The 26,487-nt window shown below is 36.5% G+C and overlaps 1 protein-coding gene across 5 annotated transcripts in view; it reads left to right on the top strand.

The window, feature by feature from the left end:
• Syt1 (Synaptotagmin 1) overlaps positions 1-26,281 on the top strand; it is a 59,080-nt gene extending 32,799 nt beyond the window's left edge. The window contains exons 2-10 of one of the 5 annotated variants that reach the window (XM_074093150.1): positions 7,488-7,613; positions 10,189-10,317; positions 14,080-14,228; positions 15,549-15,641; positions 16,423-16,617; positions 16,804-16,980; positions 20,905-21,013; positions 21,565-21,698; positions 26,001-26,281. In XM_074093150.1, coding sequence (XP_073949251.1) covers positions 7,490-7,613; positions 10,189-10,317; positions 14,080-14,228; positions 15,549-15,641; positions 16,423-16,617; positions 16,804-16,980; positions 20,905-21,013; positions 21,565-21,698; positions 26,001-26,195 — 1,305 coding nt within the window. In that variant the 5' untranslated portion in view covers positions 7,488-7,489 and the 3' untranslated portion in view covers positions 26,196-26,281. Of the gene's footprint in view, positions 1-7,487; positions 7,614-10,188; positions 10,318-14,079; positions 14,229-15,542; positions 15,642-16,422; positions 16,618-16,803; positions 16,981-20,895; positions 21,014-21,564; positions 21,699-26,000 lie in introns of all 5 variants that reach the window. The other 4 variants (XM_074093147.1, XM_074093148.1, XM_074093149.1 and 1 more) reach the window with 4 other exon arrangements.
• Positions 26,282-26,487: the final 206 nt, after the last annotated feature.

Raw genomic sequence — 26,487 nt, 5'->3', positions numbered from 1 at the left:
ATTTTTACATAAATTTACTTCGCAAGGTTAAAAGAAAGATTTGTGGTAATGCCGTCAATATAAATATTATCTGTTTATATTTTTATTTGCGTTTGTTCAAAATAGTACGTAGACTACGACTTGTCTGATTATAATAAATAAAGTGTCAATCCATGCGTATTAAGGTCTGGGTGATGACTTCATTACTTATTAACCGTCTTCAAAAAAAGGAGGAGGCTATCTAATTCGGTTGTATTTTTTTTAATGTTTTTTACCTCAGAAATCCATCATTCTTGAAGAAATAATTATCAAACACAATAAACTTCGTAGATTAAAGATAGTAATAAACCATATTTCGAACAGTAAAAAAAAAAAATATGAACAGATTTCTCTGCTGAGGCTCGTGCTGAGGCACCGATTTCAGACTGGTAGAAAATTATTTTCATGGTTTTTTGTATTCGGTTCTATTTTTTGTTATATTTTTTTTCACGTTTTTTAGTGTAAAAGATACAATAGTTTAATGACAGGCTGCTTGTCACCTTTTACGAAAAATTGCTTTTTCCGATGCAGAGACGTTCATTATTGAGGAGTCCTGGTGCTTCATCACCCGTTCCATTTCACCATATGAATTACGATGAGCTTAAATACCTTAGAGACTGCGTTAAATGTTAATTAAAATTCAACCCGTGAAGTACTTTTTATTGAGTAGTCGCTCCATTGGTCAAATTTGGTCTTCATCACCAGCTGCACTTCACCAAATGATGACTTTCAAGAGCAAATGCACCAGTTACTCCTAAATATATCGAAATTACTATAGGCGTTCCTACAATATTTGAAGAGCTCCCCCGATTTCCTTAGGATCCAATTATCAGATCCTGATTTGGTGCTTATGGGCCTAATTGAAAGTATTCCTAGACGAACAAATAAAATTTTTTTTTGGTTTACTTGTACAAAGGCGGACTTATCCCTTTAAGGAATCTCTACCAGTCAACCTTTGAGTAGATGAGAGGAGTAACCAGTTAGGTTCCGACAAAGAGTGAGTTTAAGAGTAAAAAAAAACTTGGTTCCAACGTTGGCTGTAAACCCTGTAGTTCAGTACAATTAGCTGAAAATTTGGCAAAAATTAATGCAAGACTTTTATCTATCAGGATATGTAGGTTATAGAGCAAAGTTAAATTTTATCCACTCTCCCCTCCTCCGGGGTGAGCTTCACCCCCACCCCCTCGAATATGTCCCGGACCGCGGTATTTTCCATTTTAAAAGAAAACCGTACACAATACATAAAAAGTGTGTAGGAACGAAATAATCCTTGATAAATTTACTATAAACCTTTCATACATTTAAAAGCGATATTACTTATAGTTTCAGCGCAATATGATACCAAATACTAACTTTTTTTATAATTAATCGATTTTTTCTGCTAAAAGGTTAGTTTTCTCAAAAACTTCACTCTTAACTGCCAAGATATGTATGACAGAAGTAAAGAATAGAACATTTTCGTTATAAAAGGATTATTTATTTCTAAACTCTTTCATTTACCGTTGCTATGCTATTTTTTAAATTTAATTCATTTGGCCATTTAGCGAAATGTAAATATTCATACTGGTTAAACGGTGTTACTTTAAATACCATTAGATTCTCATATGTTTTCCTGTAATCTATAGTATGGACCTATTTCTGTATTTTTTTAAAATTTTTAGGCCCTACTGGGCTTTTAGGAGATAAGGGGCGAGGAAATGGTCAATTTTCACCTATTTTCTTAAATAACTTGAAAACGGATTAATTAAAAATAAATAAAAATATATATTGAGATTTTCATAATGTACCCTTTCATTTGATATGTCACACGATATAGTTTATACATAGTTTTTTTTTTTTTTTCTAATTGACCCCCAAACTGGCCCCCGTGTTTAAAATTAATTTATTTACACTACACGTCCGTGTTTGGGTCATCAATTTACATAGGTGAACCAAATTTCAATTCAATCGGTCAAGTAGTTTCGGAGCAAATTGGCTATGACATACGGACGCACAGACACAGATACACGAGTGATCCTATAATGGTTCAGTTTTTATTTTTGAGGTACGGAACCTTAAAAAAGCTCCAAAAATGTACCCCAAAATGGAACTAAGTATGATACGTGGTGAATGGTGTGTCCAAGTGTGGTCTGGAGAGTTCTTTGATGAATTTATTGTTTAGATTACTTCTTTCCTATTGAAAATTCGCTACCTACAGCTACTGGGCCTGAGAGAGATTGCCAATTGCAAATAAAACCAGCTTTTAAACTTACGTTTATTTTTTAGAAGTATTTACTAACAATATTATTATTTATTTATTAACTATTATAAAATTTACTTCAAAAAACAGCATTATTCTAATCTTCTTCAATGTCGCATTCAAATACGTCCACTCAACTCTGGCCTCTACAATTTTTGCACATCGTGGAAGATCGTAAAATCAAAAAACTCCAAAAAAATCACGTTTGTTGTATGGGAGCCTCCCTTAAATATTTTTTTATTCTATTTTAGTATTTGTTGTTAAAATAGTGGCCACAGTAATACATAATTTCTGAAAATTTTAAGTGCCTAGCTATTAAGGCTCAAGAGATAGAGCCCTGTGACAGACGGACGGACAGACAGACAGACAGACAGACAGACAGACAGACAGCGGAGTCTCAGTAATAGGGTTCCGTTGGCACTCTTTGTGTACGGAACCCTAAAATACGTAAGTACGAGTACGCGAACGTAAAAGGTGATCATCTCGCGAAGCGCACACATTTAAGCAACGCGATATACTTTTGTTCGTAGTTAACCTACTTGGTCTCTTTTACTGTGGCCGTGCAGAGCGGGCGGGGTAGGGGTGGGGAAGTGGGGAACAAGGGAACAAGCGCACTGACCGCGCGGCGGCGACCACCGCCAGCTCTTTTCAAAGTTCAAATTAATCGACGAGAGTAGCTGATGATGGTGAATTTTCAAAATAGCATAGCAGCGTCAAATGAATGAGTGTAGAAATGAATTATACCTTTTTATAAAGAGCATATCCTATTCTTTACTTTAGTCATACATATCTTGGCGGTAAAGTGTGAAATAATTGAAAAAACTATACGATTAACAAAAAAAACTGGATAAATTAATAAAAATGTTCGTATTTGGTGCCAGATTGCGCTGAAACTGTAAGTGATATCGCTTTTGTATGTATGAAAGGTTGTAGTAAATTTATCTAGGATTATTTCGTTTATACACATTTTTATGTATCGTGTACGGTTTTCTTTTAAAATAGAAAATACCGCGGTCCGGGACATATTCGAAGGGGGTGGGGGGTGAAGCTCACCCCGAGAGGGGGAGAGTGGATAAAATTTAACTTGGCTCTATAACCTACACATCCTGATAGATAAAAGTCTTGCATTAATTTTGCCAAATTTTCCATACATTTGAATTTAGTTTCTTAACTATAACGTTTCTGGCGCTCGCTATCGCAATCAAATGACAGTTTTTGCATGCGAAATCTGTCATTTGATTGCGATCACGAGCGTCAGAAACGTTAGGCAGTACGGCCTCTGGTCTAATTCTGTCGGTTCTAAAAATAACAAGTTTGTATGGAAAATCGTAAATTCCATTTTAAACACGTAAAATCTTTATGCTCGATTACCCACTGAACTAGTTTCTGCAACACTGCATTTGTAGTGTCGTAATTCTGAAGCTCAGTTTACTCCTGCACCTCACTTCAAAGTTAGGGGTTCATCGCACAACTTTGTACGTTTATGTTAAATATTTTTCAATATTTTTTGAGTTTACAATCCTAGCTGGAGTCACTGGCGTAGCTAGCATGGATGGCACCCGGGACGGATATCGTAGGTGTCACCCCAAAACTCGAATGAAAAAAACGTAGGTAGGTACTATGCAAGTAGGCACCTAAGTAGGTACTTATTATTGTTACACATATTATTTTACTAGTGGTGGTAATGCGACCCCCCCTATTGTTACGATATTATTTTACTAGTGGATGCGACACTTAGTGGCGTTTTTCTTGTTTCAATGGATGCCCAAATCATAACGCCATTCATGACTAGTGAGAGCGGAGTGTTGAGGGGGACCGCTAAGGTTAATACTTTAAAAAATACAACATAATGTACTTTAGTTTCCTGTTAACCTTAGCAGTCCCCCGACACCGACGACGCTTAGATAAAAAAATATTACTAGGTGCTTATACTAAATTAACTTAGGCTAATTTTGCGGGAAACCAGCATAGTCCCAGCGGGATAGAGATAAACGAATTGTTCGCAGATGAAGTCGCGGGCAACAGCTAGGTAGTGCATAATAATTTTTTACTTTTTAGTTCTTTTTTTGGCGGCTTTTTTTTTCGGACGTTTTTTTTTTTTTTTGCAAAAAGACGTCACGTTATGGGCCATGGTTAAAAACGGGGCGGGCGTCTGATGGCGAAGCAAACCTCACCCAAACCTCACTCAAATCATACGCTCGAAAAACATAACCCTTCTTCGGGCAGTCGGGTACAAAATCTCTATTGACAGTATTATAACTGAGGTAGGACTTTGTAAGTATGTACGACGTAGCAATAGTAGCTCGTAGCAGCCCACGACTGCTACGAACCTACGACGTAGCAGTATCGAATCAACAGACAAACTAAAGCTACGACAAAAATTAAGCGAACTATCAAATGGAACGAACAAGGACGTTCAGAGTACAAGGAAGTGTCGTCCCTCTCACACTTCTGTTTATTCAAATTTATTTTGTTTCCTAGTAGCTTGAAAGTACCTCATATTCGCACCACAATTTCGCTACGCGTCTCGCTAGTAGTAGCAGCGTTTTCCGCTTTGTAGCAAAAACTTCCTACGAATAGAAAACTCGACTGGCATGTTCTTGGCACTGATTGTGAAGAGAATCGTAGAACATGCACAATTTGAGTGCCTTTAAAACACGAGTAAAACGTTTCTTGCAAAGCCGGTAGCGCCTCAGCAGTGCCATGGATGACGATGATCTACTATCTGGTAAAACAATAGCTGTTGGGCAGTACAAAGTAAAGCTTGCGGTTGAATATTTACAATAGCGGCAAACTCTTTTAACAATTTCACCTTCATGCTTCGTTAACTCTCGTCTCAAAACTAAGCTACATCAGAGACAGGTTTCTTGGGTACATACATAAATTTTCAGTCACTTGCAGTCTGAAGGCCAACATCTGACCTGGAATCCAGCTGCCGATATTATTAGATGCACTATATTTTGCTGCAACGCCCGAGATAGGTCAATGAGATACTCATATAATTCATACACCCTCGTTAAGTTTTTGTTATTATGACTTTCTTTTGTTTTTCTATCACTTTAAGATTTGCCTTCACCGAACACAAAAGGATTATTTATTCAGTTTATTCAAGTATTTTTTTTATTTGTTACAAGCAACAGGGCCCATGGAATTTACAAATGAATACCATAATAATCGAAAGATATAGTAAAATATATATGTACTTCTCGCGGTGTCGGAAAAATTATCCCACTTCCTGCAAATGCTCAAAAATATTATTAATACGAAAGTTTGCAAGCGTGTGGAGTGTGTGTATGTATATGTAGGTATGTGTCCTTGATATTCTTTCACGTTAAAATGGCTGGACCTCTGCTTTACCTATCTGATATTATTGCACAAAACGCAGATATTTACGGCACTGTCTAAGTATAAGAACTACTTCTTACTTGTTTTGCGTAATGTAATAAGTATTACTGAATAAATTCAGTGCCAAATAGAGAATATAACGGACTTTATGTTCCCATTAAATGAAAGACAATTGGCAAACCCCCTCGCAACCCCGTTTAACCTGGCATTAGCTCGAGCTCAAAAGTGCTTATTTTAAACCAACAAAGTCCTTATAATATAGGTAGACAATAAGGTTGGTTTACAGTCTACTCAAAAATTATAATCATAATCTAATCACATTTGTCGATAATAAACGAGTTTATTTTTGTGTGCGTGTTTCGCATTTGACAGTCTTGTTTTGATATCAGTTTGTACGAAAAGCTTAAATTAAAACATTCCACGTACTAAGTCCAAAGATTGAAAAGGAGTCGATGAGTCTGTCATTTAGAACTCTTCTTTTTGTTTTCGAACTGACAAACATCTATAAGAAGAACTAAAATCAAAAATATAATCAAAATTGTTTATGCATGTCACATTACAGGCGTTAGCACAGAGTACTTTATACATATACTGAAAGGCGTTAGGATAGAAAATTATAAACTAGGTATACATGTTAACTATTGTAAGTAACGTTAGTTTATAATAACATAAATTTAAGCTTCGAAGTGAAAGATTCCAACTGGGTGCGGAGATTAAAGTAAAGTTGCGGACATTTGTCGTTTGATCCACTTTAGAACAATGCCAATCGCTGATAAAATGTTTCAACACAATCAATTACCAATAATCAATAATCTGTGCAGCCGCACAGAAGTGCCAGACACTGCCACTGTCACCAAATATCTATAAGATTATAGTCAAGTTATAGTCGTCAATATTATTATATCAAGGTTCTGGAATGGTCGCTTTATAGTGTTGACCACTGAACCTGATCACCTCGCCTCGTAAGTGATGGCGGCTTCGTATCAAAGCCTGTTGTTAGTCGGGCACATACTGTATCACACAGCTGCAAAACTCCAGAAACAAACAGGAGTATTCGTAGACAATAAAGAGTATAAACAAACAAACAAACGATATATGGCGCACACGTAGGAGTGACATTTTACTACCACTTTTTTTTCGTTGTCACTAAGTGACAATGATCGGATAAATACTGAAGAGTTCAATGATTTTTATCTCAAACCTCAGTATCACCGTATCAGCCTGGAGACGACCACTGCTGCGCATGGCTTTTCGTAAAGGATTTCCACGACAATAGGTTTTGTGAAGCTACATGATCTCAACAGATCATCTATCCACCTTGGATACCCATCTTTCGCCCTCTGATACACTTTCGTCACCCCAGAACCTCATGACCCCAATGGCTACCAGTTCTATGAGTAAATTCGCTCTACCGCTACTCTACTAGGTACTACTTTTAAGAGTGAATTTGCTGAGCTATGTCGGTAACTTCAGTTCTACGGATCTTCTCATTTCTGAGTTGATCGTGCAGGACCATGTACTCAAAGCTTGTTCTTTCCTTTCCCTTTGTGACCTTGAGCCTTTTTATAACGCCCTGTAAATGCCACGTCTTGGTGCCACGTTATCACTGGTGTGATCAAGTGCGATGTCACTGGACAAAGAATTTTGTTTTGAGACACTGCCGTAGTTCACATGAAAATAAATATCATCTTCGTAGCCTTTTTCAAGTAGTTATATTTGTAAAGGTCTTCTTCAGATTCCTCTATTTTTGTTTCCGGCGCTTCTTGCCTCCAATAAATACGTTTCTGAAACCTTGACGTCATCTTTTCACTGAATTTGTAGTTTCCCTTAGGTCTCCCCAAACCGTTTACGCTCATTATACAATTAATGACGTCCTTTGTTGCAGGAATGTCGCCTCCCCTGGAGCTAGCGCTGCGAAGGCGCCGCGAGGTACCGGCGCCGGTGGACAAAGACCCGATGGAATCCACCACGATAGGTGGCGGAGTCTCCACTGGATCACCCGAGATAACAAGTGAGTATTTTTTTTATTCTGTTACCCACTTATGAAAACGAGCAAGCATACCTACTGCATGTTAGAATACTCGTAGGGTCGACAGATATGTACTATATTATCATTGTAACTTGTTATGATCAGAAGAATGCCGTAACCATCACTGAGCGACACGTGGTGTGCAAAAGGCACACGCATGCAACACTAACTAAATCTGTAAAGAGATCTTGTAATCTTATTTGTTCGCCTTGTAGTAATACATACAATGGCTCATTTAGTCATGTAGGTACTTATATGTGAGTGTTTCTCGAAAGACTTCGAAATGTATATGTCGGCGGGCGATCGTAAAATCCGCCAAATCATGAAATTCTTAGGCATATCATGAAACACCGCCATTTCATGATTTGGCCAGTTTAGGCAGATCATGAAATTCCTAGGCACATGAAACGCCGCCATATCGGTTCTGTGGCACTTCGCCGGCCGCTGCTGCGACTGCGCTGCTGCGGCTCGTGTGTGTGGTCACAATTCTTACTAACGACTTCTCGCTTCGTTCGTCTCACCAAAATTTTTCTCTTTTTCGGCATATCACGATGTGATCGGTATAGAGCTAGGAATATCGACGAATGCGTTGCTCTAATCGATCTGCCGTATTGTTTCTCAGGCATATCGTGATCTGCCTGGACAACTTTTATGCATACTTATCATGAAATACCCAGGAATTTCGTGGTCTGGCGGATTTTACGATCGGCCGCCGACACATACAAAATAAAGATCAGCTTGTGCTGAAAGCCATTTTTTGATTCAGGGATTCGCTCGCGATTGGTATAAAATACGGTATTTGACAACTCCTGAATTTGCCATGTCTTAATATTATTATGAAAATATAAATATACAGACAGTGTTTAGCGAAGAGAAAACTTAAATCGGTTAAAAATTGGATTTACAGTGTTTTTTTGAAAAATCTATATACTTACCTGTCTCTTTCTCAAATACTTTTCTCTGTGCAGCAAGTGACGTCACACGCTAGTATGTCTTTCTCTGTCTAACCTTGAATTTCAAAGCTTTATATTAACTTTGTTATTTGTAGGTAAAGGTAGTTTAAAAATTGTTTCTCTATTCGATAACAGGCATTGTATAGTTTTAATTTATAAAACATATACAAAATGGTCAAATACCGTATTGTAATATTAGTTTGTGCTAAGTCAAGTGCAAAAATAAGTATCCATTCAAACTACTCAAAAATATGTTACTACGGCCTAATTGCGTCGGAATAGGAGTATGTCGTACATATTTTTGAAACTTTGAATAAGTACCTTCATATTTTTACACTTGACTGTACCTACCTAGGTACCAACTCCTAATATTGATCGAAACTTAATATAAAATATTTACCGCACAAAACCGAACATTGCGCGTGATCCGACACGCGCTTAGCCGATTTTTAGAGTTTGATTGTAGTGTCGTCGTTCGTGCTTCATTTCATCGAAAACTATTCCAAGAATTTCATTACCTTTTTTTTCTCATATCTTCAATTCATTACTTTTTATATGATCGAACTACTTTTCATCGTAAATCGTTTCGTATCTGTCTCAAGTCGTAGCGTAACGATTCATCGAATTTACCTGTCATAGAATTATCAGTTGTTAATAGTATCAAATTATCGAAACATGATTCACAGACTTTTAGGGCCATTATACACGAACTGCAGCCCATTTAATCAGCAACATTAATACTTTATTATGTAAATTAAATTGTAATTTGACGTAAAACGCGTCGGTAATATTTATATATTTACATATAGAATATTCATAGTCCTGTGAATTTATTTAGTAACTAATAAATGTACCATAGAAATTCAGATTATTAATTTCAAGTCGTGTATAATGGCCTTTATCGTGGATATTTCACGTTTTGCATTGAAACAAAAGACTGTTGTCTTGCAGGCCTAGGCCTGCAACAGTATATTTTGAAGCCTGTTTTATGGAACACAACATAAACATTACATAGCATGTTTAAGAAAAGATCATTTGTGAAGCAATATTATCCGGGCGGCTATAAAAAAATACCTAACATCGAAGGCTAAGGCTCAACCTTCTAAACCCAACCTATCCGAGTCGCTTCTGCACCGAACCGTCTTGCTCGCTCGCTTCGCTCGCTGGCACAAATCATTCTTTTTTTAATTTGGCACGCATGATATTATATACTTACCATGTAATATTAAATTAGAGTGTTTCGATGAAACGTATTATCTAGTGTAGTAACAATGGTAAAACGATTTTCTATGTTATAAGAATTTTAGGAACTGAAAATTACGATAAACCAAAATTATATATAGTAAAAGCGATTCGACGAATGACTATGACGATATACAAATAAAATGATGAAGTAAAATTCGATGAGCTGATTCTTGTGTAAAAGGTAATTCGAGCAATTATTTGAGCGATGAAACGAAGTTCGATAAATGATCACTAAGTGATAACAAATTTCTGCGTATAGTGTTATGTGAAACAATAATCGATGAAACAATTTTCGGTACAATGATGGATTACCACCGCTGTCAAGTAGTCATCGAACTAACATTAACTCTGTTTCACAGCATCGGGCGCTACGGGCGAGCCAACTCTGCCACCCACCACCACCACCGCGGAGACAATAGCCGCGGGAACCGCGGCTTTCGCGGGCAAGCTCAACATCCAGCCATGGCAACTGGTCGCCATTCTCGTCGGTGAGTATCTCCATAAATACAGTACTAAATAATCACTGGCACAAAAGGCATGCCTCTCGTAAGTCCTCGCGTACTTTATTAAGAAAAAATCAACAAGTCAAGTATATTGACTGTGCCGTTTCCGGTTTTAGAATAGGACGCATCCAACGCTTCCCGCGAGCATCGCAAAAGGCAAATTTCAAATTTAGAATTTCAAATCTCAAATCATTTAAATAATTTATTGAATCAGGCGTTACTCTGCGGAGGTCCATATCAATGACACAACAACAACTAACAACTGGTAGCATGGTGTACGGTTGTGTCACTCTGAAGATGAGCTCTGGTTGAGTTCGAAACGCGTCAATGTAGTGTGGTGGTGGTGATGGATGGGTTTGTGTGATTTGTGTGTGTTCTTACAGTGTGGAGGTGGAGGAACTGCATGAACACGCATATTTTGCATAAGCTTAGCTATCGTAAGGTCGCGGGTGAGCAAGGAAATTATTTTAGTTCAAATCATTTATTCAGTAAAAAGGCTGCAATGGGCACTTTTACACGTCATTTTTTTAACTATCAACGCTTTCGAAAATGAGGGGCTTGATGGTCTAAGATCCGAACTTGAAAAGATCTTCACCGGTCTGATAACAGAATTAAATGTATGGATCAGCCCCCCTTCAGTTGAAAAACTCACCAATCCAACGAGTATTCATTTTTGCTGCAGCAGAGTAACGAAGCAGCTGGTCGTTGGTTACAGTACGAAGGGATCGGATCGATTTCTGTAGCACCATTCCCTACAGAGTGTGCAATAACCATTGTTAAGTACCTAACAGGTATCTTTGCCTTTCGTTTAGCTGGTCAAAGAAAGCTCCGGCCTGTAATGTTTTCCCCCTTTGCAGTAAAATGTATTAAGGAGTAGGTACTGCAGTTTATTGACGTAGTTGTTAGGGCTTTGTACTCAAAGGGTCCAAACGAAACCCTATTTCTATCTCCCACGTGTCCGTCCGTTCCTTTGTTACACAGGATTTATAGCCAAACGGCTACAGTCTTAAAATTTTCACGGTAAGTATTGTGAAAATTATAAACATCTTGTTGACTCAAAGCCATACAAATTGATAAAAAATATTTTGAATACCTAGTTATAGTGGGGGATCCCATACATCAAAGAGGAGACACGAAAACAAATTATCAGTATTTTGGTATTACCAGCAAATACAAAAATAATGTTAAATCAGAGTTTTTGATATAACAACCAATTTAACTTTGCGTTCAAATGCGTAGCACAGAACTGCCATTTCAGTCTGACTCTTACTTAGCCAGTTTTTATGATTAGGTAAGTAAACGAAAACGTAAACTTGAAGGAACATTTTATAGTCAAAAAGATTGTTTTGGTCGTTTGAATCAAAATCTATCCACGAGTTTTCCCGAATATACATAGTTGTCTTTACAAATGAAATAAAAAAGTGTGAGGGTGACTTTCGAAAAATATGGGGCAAAATTAACATGTGGCTAGGACGGGTCAAAGGTAATGTAGACGATACAATAATAAAATACTTGGGGAAAACCGATAATATGCAAAGTATTTGTAATCAGTTTTCAGCCACTTTTACACAAGAAATTTTAGATATTAAACATAATTGCGGCCATAAGTTTTTGAAAAGAAGTTCTTATGTCGAACCGAGTAATGTATCTTTTAGATTTGTAAAAGTGAGTCCAAGTGAGGTGGAAAAAATTATTGACAAATTAAGTGACAAAAAAGCACCCGGTATTGATCAAATTAGAGTTCAAGATATTAAATTTGTAAAAACGGATTTAAGTGTTGTTTTGGCCAAGTTTGTTAATATGTGTCTATCAACAGGTTTATATCCGGATAAATTGAAAAAATCCATAATTAGACCTATATTTAAGCAGGGCTGCCATTTAAATTATACAAATTACAGGCCAATTGCTATATTGTCAGTAATAAATAAAATTGTGGAAAAGGTTGTTGTGGGACAAGTAAGCACTTTCTTGGAACATAGCAATATAATTTCGCAGTCGCAGCACGGTTTCAGGAGGGGGCGCAGCACTGCCACGGCCTTGACCCAGTTCGCTGACCACGTAAACCGGAGCCTCGGCGACGGACAGCAGGTGCTCGCCATGTTCATAGACTACAAAAAAGCATTCGACACTCTGGACCATGAACAGCTGCTGCAGGCGATGGACGAGTGTGGCATCCGCGGGCCCACGAACCGGTGGTTCCGCGAGTACCTAGCCAACCGCGCCCTGCGCACGGTCATCGACGGCACGGAGGGCGAGGAGGCGCGCGCCACTCTCGGCGTGCCGACCGGCTCCGTGTTCGGTCCGGTCGGCTACATCATGCATGTGAACAGCGTGTCGAATGTAGTCCAGAACAGCGCGGTGTACATGTACGCGGATGATATGTGCTTGCTGTTCGCCGGCGAGGACGTCGCGGACATGGTAAACAAATTGCAGTCAGACTTCGAGAATGTTACCAAGTGGGCCCATGACAATGGCATAATTTTGAATGTTAGTAAAACAAAATGTATACATATTTTTTCACCGTATAATAAAAGAGCTAAAAATGTACCTAATATTAATATCGTAGGACACTCTTATGAATGCTTACATATGTATAAAAATAATTGTAATTGTAGAAAGATAGAAGTAGTAGAGGAATTTAGGTATTTGGGATTATTGATCGATAAACATTTTAATTGGAAAAATCACGTAATTCAGGTTTGTAATAGGCTTAGGTCGGTTTTAGGACAGTTTTACCACCTTAAGCGAGCAGTCAATAAGGGCACACTGCGCATTGTTTACCATGCACTCGCTGACGCATTAATAAGCTATGGACTTAATTGTTACGGGCTTACATTCAAGACTTACTTAGACAAAATAAAAACCCTACAGATTAGATTAATTAAATATATTGTTAGCAACGAGACAAGGAGAAGGCACAAACATAACTATAATAAACTTTTTTCTACTTGTAAGATTCTCCCTGTGCATTGTAAGGTTGTATACTTAAATGTATTGCATAGCTATTACACAGATTGTTTTAAAAAAATAGTGATACGTAAACGTGTCACGAGGTCTAGTAAAATAAGAAAATTGTTCCAACCAACAGCAAATAACTACTATGGACGAAGAACAAAGCAATACTTGATTCCTAAAATTTATAATGAATACCCTCTTTTACTTGAAACACCGAAACTTGCTATAGGTAGTCTGAAAACTAAATTTAAGCAAGTACTACTGGATAAATTTGAAGAGTGTACCTAACTTCTGATTTTATTACTTGTCCAATGGTAGAAATAATGAATGAAGGTATAATGGGTTTGTTTACATTGTCTTGTCTGCAATTTCTATTGAACCAAAATATACATAAAAGTTTGTAGTTATCGTATGCCGTATTGGTATTATTTTTTGTTATGTTTATTTGTTTGTTTATACTCTTTATTGTACAAAAAGGAAAAACAAAAAGGTTACATAAATAAAATTTGTGTTAAGTACAAAGGCGGACTTATCCCTGCAGGGATCTCTGCCAGTCAACCTTGTTATCTTAGTGTAAAGTACCTAACTTGTCGTAGTTTAAGATTTGATTGAGCGCAACGCCAACAAACTGTCTCACAGTTTGGCGAACATTTAATTTAAGGCACAATGTATTTGCATTTTTTATTTAAATAAATTGAAAAAAAAAAAAAAAAAACATATAGTTACCACTAGTTAGTTGTCCTCGTGGTAAGACAATTTACAGCAAGCCTTAAATGTTAAAATATGAAACAGGAGTGGCAGTGGTGGTACTCGGAGTGTGCTTCTGCTGCATTCGACGATGCTTCCGCAAACGGCGCTCCAATAAGGACAAGACTAAGGGAATGAAGGGCGTAGTCGGCCTGAAAGACGTTCAGCTGCTTGGCTCAGCGTACAAAGAGAAGGTAAACGCCATCTGTTCTAGTTATTTATCTCGACATTACTTAGATGAAACTATTTGAAGTATTTTAAAGAGACTAAAGAGTCCCGAACCGAACAGTCAACTCGACTATGCAGTAACCCAAGGCCCTGGGGCAAAAAATAAACTAGGGCCCCAACTAAACTATTTAAAATCGAATTCAGCGACCGCACGATTCGTTACCACCGGTTATTATAATAATTTGATCTCCCATTTATTTACTGTGTATGGTGTAACTTAGTTAAAAAAATACATCTCATACTTTTTCGAGAAGAAATTTACAAAATTATAAAGATTTATACAAGTACACTTAAAAAAAAAGGTTAGACTAATGACGAAGCATTTGCGGATCTACAATTTGTTTTGCTGACGAAGCCTGTTGCTTATATTAAAAAAAAATAGTCTTTACAGTCTATAATAATTCAATAAATGTTATTCATCATATGTCGCTAAAGTCGAAGTTGACAGACACGTCTATTGGCATTATTGTGTTATGACATCCAAACTATTAGGGTGGTAGACCACATATTATTTGGCTGATGGTACTTTAATTGGTACATTTTCACGTCAACATTTTTGAAGATCTACAAAGAGATTTCAGGCTCTTCTCTTAGAATTGAAATATTTTATGCAGATTTCACACTGCCAAGGCTGAAGTTGAGTGCGCTGAACTAATAATTCATAAGGAGCTGTGAAACGGTGGGCGTGGAGCGAACTGCGTTGCAAAGTATCTTGGCATTTGGCTTTATATTATAGATTACTCTATAGTATTCAACCCCACAATACATACACTATATTGTACTGTGTTAGGGATTTTGAATTAATTGTTTTGATGATGTACTGTTCCTTACAAAATTAAGTCTATACGTGTTGTACGTTTGCTGCGAAATTACTTATATATTTTTTCTGAAATTATAAGGTTTTGCGCAGATATATTTTGAGTACCTAGTTAACTAGAAATTTACTGACCTACTAGAGAGGTAGTATTAAAACTTACCAAATATTTTAGTCATCTTCATCAAATATAATAAAGAAATGTAGATGGGTATAAAACAAAAAAAATACAGTAGGTACACCAAAATTGATTTCTGATTCAACTTAACTGGCGAACAAAGTAGAAACCAGGTTATTAACGACTGGTTACATATATGCAAGATCAAAGTTTGTGAAGTTTGTTGTTCGCACTGAATAGGTGCTCGTAATCTCCAGAACCTACGCAACGCAGCTCCTCAACAAAGGTTCATGTTATTTATAAGAAATGTGATTTTCATGTGAAATTTGCCGCGGGACGTGCATGTAGGTTCAGCCGGACATGGAGGAGCTGACCGAAAACGCCGAGGAGCCTGACGACGGGGATTCCAAGAAGGAGGAGCAGAAGCTAGGAAAACTACTCTATAAGGTGCGTGATTAGCAGGCCAGGCGCTAGGATCGAGGTCTGTCTGCAGCGTGGTATGTTGCTACCTTTATTTGATACATACCATGCCATTAGAGTAAACGTATTTAGGTTCGCGCAAGACTTAGTCTTTTAGTTTGAAAATGTTAACATCAAAGTTTGCCAGGATTCAAGATTGGTAAGAAGACAAAGATCTAATGCTTGGAAACAAATATCGCCTCTATACTTTCATTTTCTAAACTTTAAATATTTTTATGCACGCTAGCTCTAATTTTCGAGTACCAATCTATTATTTAGCTTTTCAGCATACGTTGACATTTTGTTTGATAAACATTCAACAAAGACTACGTCAACGGACTTGCCCAATTTATAAACAATTTGAGGTGCAATTATAAACATGATGTAGGTTTACATGTGTTTTTCTAATCAGTCATCTAGTGCATTAGCATCCTCACAATTGACGTTTTTCACATTTGTATAAATTATTACCCATGCTTGTATACAATGACACATTTTATTGTATCATTACAGATTTCAACCGCATCTTTTGTTACTAATTTTGACAGTAAACAGTAGGCTGTAGGTGTAGAGCCATTTATCGTTACGTTACAATATTAGCCCATTATCAAGCATATTCCACGTTTTAAATGAATATTCCATGTCATATTGTTAATACAGGTCTTTTTAAGTAGAAAAAGCATTAGTTACTCTGACTGTACCTAGTTCATTTTTTAGGAAACGCGATTATGGAAGTATAATATTCGTAACTGAGTTAACTATTTTTCAGCTGGAATACGATTTTAACAGCAACAGTCTTTCCGTGACTGTTATCAAAGCGGAAGACCTGCCAGCACTGGATATGGGAGGCACCTCTGATCCCTACGTGAAGGTGTACCTCCTACCTGACAAAAAGAAGAAATTCGAGACAAAGGTCCATCGGAAAACACTGAGCCCCGTTTTCAACGAAACATTCGTCTTTAAGGTACGATTATCAAGAAAAACATGGTAGCCTTTTTTACTGTAAAAATTTAAGGCGACATAAAAATGTAAGAGCACAATTATATCCAAGTCACGTGCGTAGGCGGCCACGGATGACAACGCCCTTAAGCCGTTGATAACGAGACCGTTCGCCTCATATTTTGCTTGTAACCATTCTATTTCTATCCAGAGCGTGCCCTATGCAGACGCGATGAACAAAACCCTAGTGTTCGCAATCTTCGACTTCGATCGGTTCTCCAAACATGACCAAATCGGCGAGGTGAAGGTACCGCTGTGTCAGGTGGACTTGGCTCAGACCATCGAGGAGTGGCGCGAGCTGCAGAGCGTGGAAGGCGAAGGGGGGCAGGTGCGAACACGACACACACACACAAAAAACATACTTATACGATATATGATCGTCCGTGACACCTGTATCAATAACACATGTCACCGACTCAGGAATGTAAACAGTCCAACAATCAGATTACTTAAAGATCAATAATAATACTGCTTGATCTAACAAATATTGTTTCATCTCTACTTTACAGATAGGTATTTTAGGTTTTTTAATACTGAGTCTTGTCATTGTGAATATTATTTCAGCATTCACCTGAACCACAGGGAAACTTGTTCTTCTTTCATTTGAGCTTTTAGAATCTATTAGATGGTTGAATAACGCAGACACGTGTGCTTTCTACTTCCTATGAGTGTTACTTTCAAAGGGCCATAAAGATATTTCTGAAGTCATGATTTCAAATGTTTTAATAGGAACATTGTTTCATTATACCTACCTAATAAGCAAAAATCGTGATTGGTCAAGTTAACGACGTTAACTGCTACACCCAGGTCACATCAACAGCCAATTCTGACGTAGGGACGTACACAAACAATAGAAACATTATATAGCACACTTAACTCAGCCAGGTTTCTACGATACATGAAATAGCAAGGTTGTCATAACAAGGTACACGAGTATACGGAAAGCTAAGGAGACTATTTTATATTTTTTTCTTAGCTTAGGCTAGGCTGCCAAAACACACTAGATCATTGCGTTTTGACAGAACGGCAATATTTTTAATTATTCCAGCCTTTTAACGTGTATGGTACCATTTTAATATTATTTATTTATTAACTTTCGTTATACAGAATAATTATTTTGATAAGGTGTGCCATAGTCGTTGATAGGCCGATTTACATTTTTTGAAATCTTACTGCACTTTTTGATAAGAGGAACCTTGACAGAGAAATCCTACTTCATCAAGTAATTCTGACTTGATTTCGATACGAAAACAAAATATTTTTGCTTAACACCATTACTGCATTGAAGAGTCAAGGCACCTCGATGTGGATTGATTCGTCATTTATTTTTCTGATAAAATTAATTTCGACAGCAGAAATGTATTTACTTGGTTTTTCTCTTTTTCTCCATATTTTCTCTGCTCTGCTTGGCTGTGTTTGATTGTGTCCTGAACAATCTTGCATGCCGCTTCAAAACCGAAATGATCATTCACGTAAGTATTATTTTGAGACACATCAAGATATATATTTGGATTTGTATTTTAAACACATTGCTACTCGGACGATATAAATACACAAGTTACTATACATTAATGTTGTACAAATTCGCTCGGTTGAAGTTGCAGCCAGTACACAGCTGGCTCTAGGGTCATGCCAGGTCGGTAGGGAGCATCGTTACCAACATTCGATCCACACCTCTAATTCTATAAGAGTCACCTTATACCTGATATCACCTGTCGTACCATTTTTATTTCAAATTTTCATTTATTTCATCCAACACTTTGTTTTGTTTTTTTCTTTTAATGCGGCTGGGGAATGCTGCATGTCCGTCATATTTGTTAAATTATTGTGCTCGTGGTTGTCTTCCTTGCCGATTTACGTGACAACATGTTGCAGTTCATTTTGTTCTTTACTTTCAAAAATAACATTATGATTATGTGAAATTTGTTTTCAAAATTTGACGCCAAACAAGTTGACACAAAATGGCAAGATATAGGTGTATTTTATGTAGATGATATAATTGGTGATATAGTGGGCACAGAATTTATTATATTGGCTAATTATTAAGTACTAACATATTGCTTTATCACATCACATCCTAAAACATCATCAGTTGTAATTAAAAATGTTAAGAGCTTAATTTTGTGGTCTGAATCTTGATAGGTAGGGGCCAGTCATTGGATTAACTTTGTTTTAAATAATCCAAGAACAAGCGCTTTGTACGCTTGTATTTGTCTTTAATTACAAAGACAAATAATGATTTGTTTTATTGTAATTTTAACGATTATGCGAATATGTTACAGGTCCATACTAACCGATGAAAGAAGAATCATGCCTAACACAATGCTACTGACTTATATAAGTACTGATATGCATGAAAACGACGAAGGGACGAATTTAAATAAAATAAACAATTGCTAGTTATTTTTCAACATATTAATAATACCCACATCGAAAATCTTGCAACGTTGTAACTGAAATTACTAACTTAACTAATACTTTTATACTTAAACCTGAAAAGTACTTAATTGCTAACAAGCCGGCAATGGTTTGTTTGGAAATTTATCAATTACTAGTTAATTGCACATTTTAACTTCGATCCTTCATCTCACGTAGTAAACAATTAAAAGCTACGCGTGTTTGAGAATACTGAATTAACAAAATTAGTAAGCGATTTTTTAAGTTCGTTACCTACTAAAAAAAAAAAAAAAGTATTACCCAAGCTGCAACCACCACGCGTAGCTAGTAGATTACACAAACACTCCTGGCTGTTATAAATCGTCTGCTTTTTAGAATAATCTACTTATTTGTACCCAGAATTCAAACCAATATGTGTGTGGCTAATATCTATTTCTACTAAAGAATGTAACATACATAACTCCTTGCGCTCTTACATCTAAAAATTTAAAACATGATAAATTTATGTGCCTATGCCGAACCGTTACATTCTTTAGTTTGAATATTGTTAGTATTGTATGTATTTATTTATGTTTTGTATAAGATAATTGCGATCTGTTTCTAAAATGACTAGTCTTTATCACAGATTAGTCGAATTGGATATGAAGTAGTCTGACATATTCTATAGGGTTTTAGTGGTTATAGGTTTAAAAGCGAGTTAGGTTATACTTTGATCTGAGCTGGGTGTTACCAAAACAACAAATTGGCTTCATTTCGGTAACAGATCGTAATACAGATCCTTACGTGTTACAAATATTATATGTATTATTCAAGCGGATACCCTGCTTCATGTACTGCTCTGAACGTTGGTGTTACTTTGTGTTTTTTCTAGAGAACCGAGTATGTTAATATATGTATCATGTTTATTTTTATATTACCTTAGATGAAGTTATATTTATGTGCCAAAACGTTATTATGTAACGCAATGAAAGTGTTCGTCAAGTACATGTCCGTATGACTAGCTGCAATCTCCACTCTGCCGAGACTACATCTCGACTCCGTAGGCGTCCCGCGCACGTCTAGTCGATACAGACTTTCAGCGCTAATATACTTACCTCTAATAACATCTTAAGATACCACATAGGCTTTGCTTTAATTCAGCGTATGAACATTACGTTACCGTAACACATGCAGCTACACTTGCCTATTCACACGTACGACAAATATTTCAAGCATACAACCTCTTTCAAATTGAATAGTGTGCGTGTATGTGACTCGAACGTAGCGCAATTATATAAACAGAAACACAATTTCCTACCTGATTTATAAAGAATTAAAGCAAGATTCATATATACTGAAAATCTGTATCGATAAACCAAAAACCATAATCAATGATATGCTTCTAGGTGATGACACGAAGCTATTGTTATGTTCCGTTTGTTTTGGTTGAGTGTAAGGCCCAGCCCCGCCCTATGCCGTGTTTTTATGGCCCGTATATTGTTGAGTTTTATCAAACAGCTTTTCAAACCCGATCTCTGGACGCTATATATCCCTAACACAACTATTCCTCCGTCTATTTTCCATACTTTCACATCCAATTTATCAAATAGTTTCGACTTAGATAATTTACAATGCAATAACTGATTATATTTAGCTATAATGCGACGTTATGGGTGAACAACCGCTCATATCTAACTTTACAATTAGGTGCATTATCATACATCGCTAACTACCTAATTATTACAGTGAACATAAATAACCTAAGTGGCTACGCGTGTTTTTGTGATATTAATTACTTTCAAATCAATAAATAATAAATGGTATGTGCTTAATCGGGACGGTCCATTACCAATGGTTAATTTTGCAGGACAACAAGTTGGGAGACATTTGTTTCTCGTTGCGATACGTGCCGACAGCCGGAAAACTGACGGTGGTTATTTTGGAAGCGAAGAACTTAAAGAAAATGGACGTCGGTGGCCTATCAGGTAATGCCTTCGTGTTGTACAAGTCAGTAATCTATATATACATAACTAAAACCTAAACAAACCAACACTGATAATATTACTATCTAATTCCACAGGAGTTTTAGGATAAAAAGTCTATACTGCGTGTATTTCAAATTCATTTTAGAATCATGTTGTGTTTACCTTGATAAGGTAGATACTTACTAAATAAATAAATTGTTTTACATCGAAGCATGTTTCATGACTTATCATAATTTATATTTAATTTATTTACATATTTGTACATGCGTTCTGTTAAGTAGATACATAGATAGTAACACTATTTATACCCACTATTTAAAACCTATTTAACGCTTCTATGTAAATTTGGTAACTAACTATGTATACCCACTAAGCATCAGCATTCATTAAACACTTATCATAACGATTTTAATTTATTCTTGTTGCCACAAAACCACTAGTACATTATTTAATATTTTAGCCATACTGTTACGCAATGAGTTGTTTAATATTTAAAATGCTAATAATAATATTTCTTTTCCATATTCTGCATCGTTGGCCGGCTGCAACAGATCCGTACGTAAAGATAGCACTCATGCAAAACGGCAAGCGTCTCAAGAAGAAGAAAACGAGCATCAAGAAATGCACACTGAATCCCTATTACAACGAGTCATTTACTTTTGAAGTACCATTCGAACAAATACAGGTGCGAGCCGAGATTGGAACAAAATTCGATGTCGTAGCGCTTATGGCTTAGACATTTTTTAATACAAGCATTTACAAGACACTACCGTCCCAGACTGCTTTATTGAAAAACTGTCTAAGTATAATGTGCGCAATTTGATGTTGTGTAATTGTTGTGAGACTATGGACACACACACCACTTGCATCCAGCCGATCCTACTCCTTACATGGACTAAACAAAATTTGCTTTCGATGTTATGTTTCGTTTCTTTGCGAAGTATTGTGACCAGTATTATCAACATTATCCACTTTACAAGCGAAAGCCAAACTAACTTGGGAAAACATTGGAAATGGGGGTGAAGTCGTCAAATTACTTTTAAATATGAATGATTCATTTCTACAAATATACCTACAGTCAGGTATATTCATTCAAACCTCGTAAGCCAGAACAAAAGATAACTGAGACAATTAATAAGATAGTTACAGCCTTTGTTTACCAACATCGCGCGAAGAGTCTCAACGCACAGTTCAAAACAAATTGAATGTATGAAGTGCATTTTTGTTTCGTTTACGTCATTGTTGTTTGTGATGCTAGCTAGATTGGAAGTAGTAACCTCTACATGTTCTGTGTCTATATCCTGTTATGCGGTCATGAATTGTCTATGGTCCTCTCTAATTTCCAGCTTTCCTTCATCCTTTATCCTTCTTTCAAAGTCAAGTTTTTTAAAATCAGTACGTGCTTAATGGCCACCTTTATCTGTAACAAATTGTCTCAGATAAAGGTATTATTGAGACTATGATTGTAATCAAATTGGCTTTGAATAGTAACCTCTATTATCTATACTGAACCTAAAAAGTGGTGTAAATAATCTCCCCTCGTAACTGCATTACAATTTGGTGACTTCAAATTGTAATTACTTATGGTTTAAGGAATCCAGTCCCTCGTTCTTCTTCTGCATCTACTTTACAGCTTTACACTTTTACCCTTTCTAATATTTAACTACCTATACTATAATAAGTTACGGTAAGTTCTCTCACGTAAATATGACCAGGTAGATAGAATTGGGCATGGCTTGCTTACCTACATTAAGTTAATCGTCTTCTTTTGTAATTTATGTATGAAATATGTACCTATTATAAGCTATCACTGGTTTCAATGTTGAATCGAAATCATTTTATACACATAGTTAAAGTTATCGGTTGGAAGAAGTAAAATATCAATAGCAAAATTAATGCGCTAGAACATAATTCTAACATAAATCATGCAACTTTAGCGCAGCATTGCGTGACCGCTTAACGAGATTTTGCTGATTTGATACTTTATTTTCGTACACGATAATGATCACTAAATACCTAAACTTCAATAGTAATTCTTTATACTTCATTTTATTTCTCACGTTACCTATAATTTCATAATAATTCGTAACGTGTTACAACAATGTCACATAGTTTCTCGCTCGAATCTCACTGCTTTGTTTTAATTCAAACAGTTTTGTTTTAAATCACTAAGGTTTTTTTTTAATATAACTCGATTAGACGGAATACGTAGAAGAGTCCGAATATATTAATTTTTAAATTGTTTTGATTTAATTTAATTAAAGGTTACGCTCAAAAATAGAAATAAACAGTTAGTAGTAAATATGGGTGAAAGAAAATTGTGTACCTACCTACTGTTTCTTTTGGATTCTTATGTCCTGTTTATTGTTGAACTATTCTGGTTACAATAATAATAATAATATCATGGGACACTAGACGCCAATTGACCTAGTCCCAAACTAAGCAAAGCTTGTACTTTGGATACTAGGCAACGGATAAACATACTTATATAGATAAATATAACACCATATTTTGCATAAGCTTAGCTATCGTAAGGTCGCGGGTGAGCAAGGAAATTATTTTAGTTCATTGATAAATACATACTTAGATACATATTAAACATCCAAGACCCGAGAACAAACATTCGTATTATTCATACAAATATCTGCCCCGACCGGGAATCGAACCCGGGACCTCAAGCTTCGTAGTCAGGTTCTCTAACCACTTGGCCATCCGGTCGTCATTAATCTTTTACTTAGCTATTTTAGTAGTTTTCCGCGCATGCTTTTAAAAAAAAAGCTTTTTTAGTAGATCCAGTCCAAGAAACTAAACTGACTGGAACATTTTAATCATAAATTTAATTCTTACCTACAAACGTCTGCCAAGAAAGTAAGTGTAAAATTAACATGAAACGTGTTTTTAAAATGAAATGTTAAGTGAGTAAGAGAGGAGTTTAAACATCATAATCTTTTGACCGGGAATGTTGCAAGCCAGATAGGTAACCAGATCTTGTTTATTTTTTTGCTATCCGTAGTTTTCCACTTTTAACTACAAATTTATATAATTCGAAAATCGGCATATTCACAAAAGTTATCATGCACTTGTAGTTATTTTGTTCCGTAGACCTACGCAGTTTGTCTTTAATTTTTCAAAGCCCATTGTTTACCAGGCGACTTGATAATAATATTATCACGACATGGACGCGACAATACCCGGCAATAGTTCCAATTTTCTTTTGATTAAAAAAAACAGTTTGTGTAACAAATGTCAAAATAATGGGTGCGGTTAGTATACGACCCCGTATTTGTTACCCTTAATCACATATTTTCACATAGAATTTAATCTTAATAGTAATAGAAAAATATTATATAATTTTGATCTACATTTTTTTTTAGAATAGGCGCAATCATTCGGTAGAGTTGGGAAAAACAGCCCGCTACTACCTACTATACCTATACTTGGTTTGAATAGGAATTTAATTAAATGTAAACAAAACAACGTCAATTGGTGTCTTAAATATTGAAATTCTCCCATTAAACTAGCTAAATATTTACATTTCTGTAGTGAAATACGCTAGTCTAGTTTCTATTACAATGATAGATAAGTAAAATGTTAAAAATCCTTGAATGTAAGTACCAAATCTGGCAGCTGAAGTTTGTTTACATTTAGTTAATCACCTAAACGTTTCAAGTACAAGCAAATACATAAGGGTCCCTAAAAAACGGAATATTGCCGCGTCCGAGATCTAGAACATACTTAAGTACCTATCTGTGGTCTCAAGCCATACTAAACAATGGACCGATTTACTATAATTTCAAAAATGAATCGTTTCACAAAAACTTCATTTAACAACCCGTTATTTGCATAAATAACCTTTTGAAAAACTTGTAAAAGTAATTTAGTCTAATACAGAGGATAGGATATATAATAGGATAGGATAGGATTTGTCTATGGTTTAGGGATTCGCAGAAAAAGTTTAGCTACAACTCCAGAACTGAATAACAATATTTTTTGTGCCGAAACGTCCTGTTTTAAAAATATTTCCCGTGATTAAGTTTCGGGAGCGGTAGTAACTGGGTAGTTTTCCGGGTAAAAAAACTATTAAGCTATTTAGTCCATCAGTTACACTATCAAACAATATTGGACAGGTACTTTTTTTCTTTTGACAATCAAACAAAAAATTACAATGAAGAAGCGCGTCAAAGTTTGGGAATGGGGGACAGCGCATAAGAACGGCGTGACGTACCGCTGAACTTACCTGGGTATATCTTCATATGTTGTTTTTAACTAGCGTTTACCCGCGGCTTCGCACGCGTAAATCATTAGATGCAGCAGTGGAATTTAAATTCCGGGATTTTATTAAAAATTACATCGTGGTTTCATTGACGTTAAATTAATACACCCACGCCAAATTTCATGACTCTAAGCCCAGCGGTTGTTATTTCGAGATTATATCCCTATCCCGTGGGAATATCGGAATAAAAAGTAGCCTTTGCGGTTATTCCAAATGTCCAGCTACCTACATACCAAATTTCATGACTCTAAGCCTAGCGGTTGGTATTTAGAGATTTTATCGCTATCCCCTGGGAATATCGGGATATAAAGTATCCTATGTCTTACGCCAGGTTATAAACTAACTTTTTGCTAAATTTCATCTAATTCCGTCTAGCCGTTTCAGCGTGAAGAAGTAACAAACATACTCACTCGCACACAAACTCACTCACTCACAAACTTTCATATTTATAATATATAATTTATAACATATATTATAGTAGGATTTTGTTAAAATAAATACGTGTCGAATATTTTCTTATATTGTCTTTAATCTAACAGCTAATTTGTTAGATTCTAACTGATATACAAATAGCACAATATTTTTTCAACCTAATTTTATTTATTAGCCTATTATGTGATAACAAAGGGTTGTCAAATGAAGTGTTTGTGAAACGATGCATTGGTCAAACGATTGTCTTTGAAATGATGTACCCTGTTATTAACGAATCTGCAGAAAGTGAATCTAGTAGTAACGGTGGTGGACTACGATCGCATCGGCACGTCGGAGCCCATCGGGAAGGTGGTGCTCGGCTACAACGCTTCGGGCACGGAGCTGCGCCACTGGTCGGACATGCTGGCCAGCCCGCGGCGCCCTATCGCGCAGTGGCACACGCTGAAGGACCCCGACGATGGAGAGAAGAAGGACTAAGGTGTCTCAGGTGAGAACTTAGTACCTAGGTACCTATAAGACACGGAGCTGCAACGTTGGTCGGAAATTCTGGCTAGCCCGCGGCTCCCTATCGCGCAGTGGCACACGCTGAAGGATCCCGACGATTTAGAGAAGAACTAAGGTGTCTCAGGTGAGAACTTAGTACCTAGGTACCTATAAGACACGGAGCTGCAACGTTGGTCGGAAATTCTGGCTAGCCCGCGGCTCCCTATCGCGCAGTGGCACACGCTGAAGGACCCCGACGATGGAGAGAAGAAGGACTAAGGTGTCT

This window comes from Choristoneura fumiferana, chromosome 10 (genome assembly GCF_025370935.1).
Source record: "Choristoneura fumiferana chromosome 10, NRCan_CFum_1, whole genome shotgun sequence".
Taxonomy (NCBI): Eukaryota; Metazoa; Arthropoda; class Insecta; order Lepidoptera; family Tortricidae; genus Choristoneura; species Choristoneura fumiferana.
Note: the sequence above shows the minus strand (reverse complement) of the source record. Positions and strands in the feature narration are given on the sequence as shown.